The following is an 8,442-nucleotide window of genomic DNA, read 5'->3' on the forward strand; positions in this document are numbered from 1 at the left end:
CCCCAGACCACGCGTTCCTTTGAGGGCCTCAGGACCGGCAGTGAGTGTGAGTGCCCTCTGCCCGTAGGATCTCGGCCGCGAGGGCGAGGAGGTGCCCGCTGCCCCCACTGCGCCGAGCCCTGGGCTGGGGCTGGGTGGAGGGTACAGTCCCAGTCAGAGACCTGCCGTGGGCCAGGAGCACACGGAGGAGGCCGGGAGCAGTGTGAATGCCAGCTGTGCCCCGCCAGCCGCCCCGCCAACCCTGCCCGCCGCCCACCCCAGCCTGGACCTAAGACCACCGCGCCCGTCCGTCTGGCAGATAATAAAAAGCCAAAGGAGCCGAGCCCCCCTGGCAGAGGGGTGATGGGGAGGCCACAGAGGCTGGTGGGAATGTGACTGCTCAAGCCTTCTGGAAAGGAGATCTATACCAACAACACGACACGTGCACGTGCACTGCACACACGCGCACACACATGTACACGCACAAACAGACGCACACCGCACCTGCACATACCCCTGGAACATCCCGCTCTGTGTCAGCTCCAGGGTTCACAGCGCACCCCTGGGGGGGGGGGAAGGAGCTGGAGGCCCCCAAAGCGCTGGGCCAGAGCAGCCACCTGGGGGTGGGGAGGGGGCGGGGAGGAAGAGAGGAAGTGAGCAGGGAGTGCCCTGGGATTTAAAGCGGGTGCTCCTAGAAATTATCCCCAAAAGGAATTTTTAAAAATATATATTTTACTGATTTTTCACAGAGAGGAAGAGAGAGGGATAGAGCGCTAGAAACATCGATGAGAGAGAAACATCGACCAGCTGCCTCCTGCACACCCTCCACCGGGGATGTGCCCCCAACCAAGCTGCATGCCCTTGACCGGAATCGAGCCTGAGACCCTTCAGCTGATGCTCCATCCACTGAGCCAAACTGGTTTCGGCCCCAAAGGAAATTTGTATTAAAACAGAACAGAAGAGGTGGGGCTATCCATGGCCCCCCTCTGGTGTGTGGGCCCCGTGGCCACCAGCCCTGAGCCAGGCGAGGGGGGTCCCGGGCCAGGCACAACCCCTGCTCACTGTCCCGGTGGGAAGACCCTCGCTGGGTCCCACAGTGGCCAGGGCCCCTGGAGAGATGGCGGCTGGAGGGTGAGGAGGACAAGAGAGGCGGAGGAGGGAGGAGGCTGAGGTGGGACGGGTGCCCTCGGGGAGACGGAGATGCAGATGGGACAGCCTGTGGGCTGAGGCTCCACTCTGCGCGGGAGCCTCCAGCTTCACCGTCTGCCTGGAGCCGGCGCCGGCCCTGGGAACGCCAGGAACCTGCCGGAGCAGCTGGAGAGGGTCCTGGAACAGCCATGGCTCTACTGCAGCCTTGTCTCCACCTGGAGGCTGCAGCCTCTGGACCTGGGACCCGGGGCCTCTGCTGCCGTCTGGTGGCTGGGGCCTCTCTCCTCCCCACCTGGACTGGCTGCCGGAGGGAGGAGCCTGGGCCAGCGCCCGGCTAAGTCACCGCCCTGGCTGTCCCAGTCCGGCTGCCGCCACCAGGGTGGGCCCTGCAGTGTGGGGACCCAAGGTGCCTGGTGCCCTACGCTCAGGAACACCCCCCTGACACCCGCAGAAGCCCCACCCCCACCCCACAGGGCCCCCAGAGGCAGTGGGGAGACACAGGTCGGCTGAGTCCAGCCTCACTGCCAGCAGCCGAGCCCAGACAGGGCGCTCACTAGTGTGGTTCACAGGAGAGAGACAGGGTGGGGAAGACGAGCCCCCATCCCCGGCCCAGGGCCAGTACCCCCCAAACCCCCTCCCAGGAGGGAGAATCGGGAGCCACTCAGAGGAAGCCCCACTGGGAAGGTGCCCAGACAGCCGGCTGGGTGGCCCCACTCTGCGGCTGTGGGTCCGGGGAAGTGCTGGGGGGGGGGGCGCTGCTCATGGGGGGCCCGGGCAGCCTGGGGGAGCGGGATTTGTCTGGGAGGCACTGCTCCCCTCAGCCCCCCTCGCTCCGGCCCCCTCCCTCCGGCCCAGCTTCCCCGTCTGTCAGGAGCCCCGACTGCACCCCCTGTGCTGAGCCAGGAACCCCCCCTTCTCTTTGTCACTGGGGAGTCCACCCTCCCCTGGCCGGGCCCTCTGGCTGGGAGTCCGGGGAGCAGTCCTTGGGGGGCCGCAGCTCCCCAGCCCCCAGCTCGGCGCCATCTGTGGACCAGAGGCCCATCTCTGCCTGCACCAGCCCAGCCCCTCCGGGCAGGGGCCACGGGTCTTTGTTCCGGGTGGGCGGGCTGGAGGGGGACGGAGGGCAGCCGCGGTCCTGCGTGGGCAGACAGCCCTCCCCGAGGTCGCGGTCCGCGGGCAGCCGCAGGGAAACGCAGGCAGGCGGGCGGCGGGCTCCGGAGAGCGGCCCGGAGAGCGAACCCGGAGGCCTGGTCTCCGCGCCGAGGTCCCTCCAGGCTCCCACCGCCGCGCGCCCCTCGGACCACAGCGCCGCGCGGAGAGGCCCCGGGCTCCGAGCACGGACCCAGGCCCCGCCGCTGCCCGCCCGCCGCTCCCGCCTGCGCCCTCCGCGTCGCCCGGTGGATCCGGAGATGGAAGCGAGAGGGAGGCCGGGCCGCCACCGACCTGGACCTGGGGGAGCGGCGCCCGCCTTGGAATGCCCCCCATCCCCCCGCCCCCCATCCCCCCGCCCCCCCCCCCCCCCCCGGCCCTGGGCCCAGGAATGGGTCGCCCCGCGGTAACCCGCGTCCGGGGAAGCGGCTCTTCCCCTGCGGCCGCCTCGACCGGGCCTCTCGGCTGCCGCCCGGGCGGGAGTCCGTTCGGAAGGCGCTCCCTGCGGCTCCCCGGGCGGCTGGCGGCACCTGCCCGCGCTCCCCGCTGCGGAGGGGGGGGCGCTCCCCGCGGGCTCACAGTACAGAAACGGGGCGCAGAGGAGGGCCCCTCCCCTCGGCCTCCCCCAGCGGCAGCTGCTCTTAGTGGCTCAGGCGGTATGGGAACCGGAGCCACGACAAGCTCCACTCTCATTCAGTGCGAACGTGAGACCGGGCCGGCCCGCGTGGCTGCGCTGAGCATCTGCCCAGGAACCCGGAGGTCACCGGCTGGACTCCGGTCAGCGCACAGGCCCGGGTTGTGGCTCCATCCCGGCGTGGGGCGTGCAGTGCCGGAGGCAGCGATCAACGACTCTCTCTCATCATGGATGTCTCCATCTTCCTCTCCCTTCCTCTCTGAAATAAAAAAATATACATATTTAAAAATAAAAGAAAAAATGCCATAATTTTGCCAGGACACTCGGGGTCTTTAAAAAAATGACTGTGGCCAGCCCCCTGCGACTTCTTGGACGCCCCGGGATTTCCACACCCCCTCATACACACGCACACGCGCGCGCACACACATACGCACAGGCCCCGCACACACACAGTTACCCCGTCCAACACTCCCCAGCAGGGATGACGGCCCCGCAGGACGGTGATTGGCCAGCCTGGCTCTTATCGGTCCCACAGCCAATGGGAGGTCGCCGGGCCGAGGCCCAGCTACCCCCGCCCCCGCCCCCTCCCCCCCGCCCGGCCCCCCTCGGAGCGCTGGCGCGGACCCCGGGAATGGATCCCGCCGGGCCGGACCCGCCGCGCCCCCCGCCTGGGTCCCCGACACACGACGTCTGCGCGTCCGGATCCCGGGCATCTTGGGGCCGTGGCCGCGCCGGGCCCGCCGCGCGCTCCGGGGGCTGAGCTGGCGGCCGCCCGCCCCGCCCGCTGGCCCCTCCCCTCCCCTCCCCTCCCCGCCCCCAGCGGGCCGGCCCGGCGGCGACCAGCGCGGCGACGGAGAGGAGCGCCAGGCGCTGTCCGGCCGGCTGTGGGCGCACCCGCTCCCGGCCCGGCCCGACCCGGCGCGGAGGCCGCCTGACCCCCGCGGGGCCCGACCGGGCGCTGCGAGCGGCGGCTCCAGGGCCGCCCGGCGCGAGCACCAGAGCCGCGCGCCCCGTCCCCCGTGGGTGCGGGACCGGCCGCGCCCCGGGCGCTCGGCACCCCGAGGAGCCCCGCCGAGCCCGCCGGGCCCGCGGCGGAGATGCCGGAGGAGCTGACGGAGCCGGGGCGCGCCACGCCGGCCCGCGCCTCCTCCTTCCTCATCGAGAACCTGCTGGCGGCCGAGGCCAAGGGCGCGGGGCGCGCGGCCCGGGGCGGCGGCGGCCGCGAGGACGGGGAGGACGAGGACGAGGACCCGGAGGACGAGGACGCGGAGCGGGCGCGGCGGCGGCGGCTCCAGCAGCGGCGGCAGCTGCGCACGGGCCCCGGGCAGGGCGGCGAGGCGCGGGCGCGGGCTCCGCTGGGGCCGGGCGCGCTGGGCCTCGGCCCCCGGCCGCCCCCCGGGCCCGGGCCGCCCTGCGCCCTGGGCTGCGGCGGCGGGACGCGCTGGTGCCCGCGGGCGCACGGCGGCTACGGAGGCGGCCCGAGTCCGGACAGTGAGTGAGGGCGGGTGGCGGGCGGGCCGGGCGGCGGGGCCCGCTGCTTCCCCGCGCATTTGCTCGGGGACTTTTTGGGGTCACCCTCCCCTCCCCTCGTGTGTGGCGGCGTCTCGGTCGCGTGGGCCGCAGCAGAGACCGGGGCGCGTTTGGAGGCTGCTGTCCGGACGGTGCCCGCGGGGAGGAGGTTCCACCATCGCCCGACCCTGCGGGGCCTGGGGGGCTGGAGAGCGGGGAGGGCCTGGGCGAGGCGGTGACAGTGGAGAGGAAAGAGAACGTGAACCTGACGAGGAGAGAGGGGCCTGGAAGACAGCAGAGAGGGACGGGGACGGGGGACGCTGCAGGAGCAAAGCAGAGGAGGCGCAGCAAAAGAACCCAGCGAGCGGGAAGAGGGGGTACAGGGAGGAGGAGGAGGAGAGGAAGGGAGGACAAAGGAGAGTCGGATGCGGGGAAATACAGGCGTTGAGCAGAGGGAGCCACCGTTGTGGGAGCCGGACCCTGGACCCAGAGGGGAGCGGCTTCCACAGTGTCTGTGCCCGAAATCCCGTCTCCTGCGCGAGCTGCGGACTAGGCCGCCCGCCCGGCCTCTCCCTTCCTCCAGGCCGAGGCTGTGGTCTGCCAGGCAAGAGGGGCTCCTGTAGCGAAGCCCCCTCCCTCCTGCTCCTCCCTCTCTCCTGCCTTTGTTCCCTGCTGAGGGCTGGGACTGGGGTCCTCAGCCTCAACACCCACTCATTACAGAACCCCGAGTTCTGCCCCCTTCCCCAAGGTTCTGCTTCCCTAGGAGGGCTGCTGCTTCGGGGGGACCTGGCCTTGGCAGGGAGACACAGGGAGGGGCCCTGGGAAGCCATTCCAACCAGGCCCGGGGTTTCACCAGCCCCCCAACACACACACACACACACACACACACACACACAGACACAGACACACACAGATACACACAGACACACGCAGATACACACACACAGAGAGACCCCCACACAGACACAGACACACACACACACATATACATAGACACAGACACACACACAGACACACACACACACAGACACAGACACACACAGATACACACACACAGATACACACAGACACACGCAGATACACACACACACACACACAGAGACCCCCACACAGACACAGACACACACACACACATATACATAGACACAGACACACACACACACACACACACAGATACACACAGACACACACAGATACACACACACACACATATAGACATAGACACAGACACACACACACACAGATACACACACACACATACACTGTGGCCGGCTCGGTTCTGGTTCTGGGGGCTCTTGAACTGAGGTCCACTCAGCCCCGGGGCATCTTGTGTGCTGCTCCGGCTTGGGAAGCCCCTCTCTGGTGTGCGAGGCGGGGAGGGGCAGGTCCTGAGCCCTGTTATTAATGTGAGCGGATCCGTTTCCTAAAAATGCGGTGATCCAGTGTAGGGCCCTTCCTGGGGTGACTCTGAAGAGGGGCTCAGGTAAGACCCCCCCGCACTTCCTCAGCTCCCGGAGGTGGCCGGGCTCCTTTCACACCATGCGGGTTAGGGCCCCAGCCTGCGTCAGAGCCGCCGGCCAGCCTCCGTGAGTCTGGGGGTGAGGGTGTGGTGGGCAGACAGGCTCCCCACATCACTCTGCGGCACCCAGAGGTGTAGCCACTAGGGTAGGGTAGGGGCACCCAGAAATCAGCATCCCCCCCCCCCCTCAGTGGCACCAGGCAATACAGGCCACCACCGGCCTCAGCTGCGGCTCCAGCCGCTGCCAGCGGCCTCTCCTCCCTGTGGGAGTCGGGACCTCGGTGTTTGGAGCCGGTCAGGGCCCTCCGCCTCGTGCGGAAAGCCCAGGCTGCAGGCCGCCCGGGCGCTCGCGGCGGCTGCGTGTGCTGCGGCCTGAGTGCTTCGGGGAGCAGCGGGAATCTGGGTCAGGAGCGGGGAGAAGGGGCGGTGGGCACCCGGGGCCTGAGCACCGGAGGTTCCGGGGGACCCAGTGCGTTGGCGGCCTGCCTCCCGCAGGAACGCTTCTGTGCACGCGGGTCCTGCACCCGCTCCTGCGCCAGCGCCGGCCCAGCCGGGCCTCGTTTCCGGGGCTGCGGCTGCGGCCGGGAGTGTCCGCTGCCCACGGGCGCCCACATTTCCCTGGAGGACCCTGACCTCCCGGGGCGGCCTGCGGGTCCGTATTCCATGCGTTTCGCTGGCTGCGGGAACCGGCCTCCGCGCGCTGTTGGCGGGTCTCTGTCTGTCTGTCTGTCTCTGGTGTGGGTGCTGGTAGTGTCCGGTCCGCAGGTGCCCTCCTGCCCCGCCTCTCCATCCCCGCGGGATGTGCCCGCGCGGCGCCGGTGCGGGAGGGTGCCCGCGCGGCGCGGAGGGCACCGGGACCGGGTCCGGAAGCAGCCCGCGCAGCCGCCTGTTTCCCTGTCTTCCCAGCAGCCAGCGACCGGGACTCGCCCGAGGCCGGCGAGGAGCCGGGCCGCGCGGAGGGCGCCTGGCCGCGGGGCCCCGGGCCGGGCGCGGTGTCGGGGCCGGCGGAACGGGCCCCGGCGGCCGGCGCGGAGGAGGCGGCGGAGGCCCGGGCGGCGGCGGAGGCCCCGGCGGCGGCCGGCGGCCGGAAGAAGAAGACGCGCACGGTCTTCTCGCGCAGCCAGGTCTTCCAGCTCGAGTCCACCTTCGACCTGAAGCGCTACCTGAGCAGCGCCGAGCGCGCCGGCCTGGCCGCGTCCCTGCAGCTCACCGAGACGCAGGTGAAGATCTGGTTCCAGAACCGGCGCAACAAGTGGAAGCGGCAGCTGGCGGCCGAGCTGGAGGCGGCCAGCCTGTCCCCGCCCGGCGCGCAGCGGCTGGTGCGGGTGCCCGTGCTCTACCACGAGAGCCCGCCCGCCGCCGCCGCCGGGCCGCCCGCCGCGCTGCCCTTCCCGCTGGCGCCCGCCGCGCCCGCGCCGCCGCCGCTGCTCGGCTTCTCCGGGGCGCTGGCCTACCCGCTGGCCGCCTTCCCCGCCGCCGCCTCCGTGCCCTTCCTGCGGGCGCAGATGCCCGGCCTGGTGTGAGCCCCTCCGCCGGGCCACTCCCCGCGCCGCCAGGAGCGCCGGGACGCCCCGCGGGGACCACGCCGGGGAGCCCGGGGCGCCCACAGCCCCTGGGGCTCCGGAGGGCAGGCCGGGGCGGGCTGTGCCCCACGCACCCCCAGAAGATAACGGACGCGGCGGGCGCGGCGGAGCTGCGAGGCCGGAAGCCGTCGCCCGGGAAGGGGCTCAGCCTGGAGGTCCCTGCAGAAGCCGCGGGGAGCCCCCAGCACCGGCGCCGCGGGGACCGGTCGGCCTCCGGGACTGCGAGCCCCTCGGGCGGGGACCGGGCCGCGGAGAGGACCGGGAGAGGCGGGCGCGGGGCAGGTGCGGCCGGACATGCGGGCCCGCAGGTCTCCGCTCGGAGCGCAGGGCCTGGCGGGGACTCCCCAGGGGCTGCAGCGCCAGAGGCCAAGACTCTCCTTCTTTTTTGTTTTTTAACGAGTCTACTCATTTGCGTATGGAATAAAAAGGGACGTTTTCTGGAGTTCCGGCTGCTGTGTGGTCACTGGGCGGGGCCGCCCTCTCCGGCACTTCCCCTCCGTGCACTTCCCTGACCTGGGCCAGAGCCGGCCCGCTGGCGGCAGGTGGGCCCGAGTCTGAGGTCTGGGGGCCCAGCTGCCAACCCCCCTTCCCCCGGAGGTCCAGCGGACCCGGAGGAAGTGGGGCCGGGGAGGGAGCTGGGAGGGAGAGGGGCACCAGGTGGGTCCTGCACCCCAAGTTCTGGGGCTCCGCACAAACCGGCAGCCACCAGGCAGTTCAGGCAGAACCCGTGGCTGCTCCGCTTGGCACGGGAGGCCGTGCGGCAGCCATGCCCACTGTCCCATCGGGACGAGATAAAAGCTTCCAAGCAGATGGGGCTTTTCTTTTGGCCAAAACAAAACCCTGGCGCTCCAGCAAGGTCTGGGGGGGACGGTGACCTCCGCCTCATCCCCCTCACTCCGCCTCCCTTCACCCTGGGTGCC

The 8,442-nt window shown here is 70.6% G+C and overlaps 1 protein-coding gene across 1 annotated transcript; it reads left to right on the plus strand.

Annotated features, from left to right (window-relative positions):
- Window positions 1–3,781: 3,781 nt before the first annotated feature.
- On the plus strand, window positions 3,782–7,716 carry HMX1 (H6 family homeobox 1). Its single transcript, XM_036417203.2, has 2 exons — window positions 3,782–4,402; window positions 6,849–7,716. Exons 1-2 carry the CDS (start codon window positions 4,009–4,011, stop codon window positions 7,460–7,462), a joined length of 1,008 nt encoding a protein of 335 aa, XP_036273096.1. The 5' UTR covers window positions 3,782–4,008; the 3' UTR covers window positions 7,463–7,716.
- The last annotated feature ends 726 nt before the right edge of the window (window positions 7,717–8,442 follow it).

Source organism: Pipistrellus kuhlii, unplaced genomic scaffold (assembly GCF_014108245.1).
Source record: "Pipistrellus kuhlii isolate mPipKuh1 unplaced genomic scaffold, mPipKuh1.p scaffold_m20_p_58, whole genome shotgun sequence".
Lineage (NCBI taxonomy): Eukaryota > Metazoa > Chordata > Mammalia > Chiroptera > Vespertilionidae > Pipistrellus > Pipistrellus kuhlii.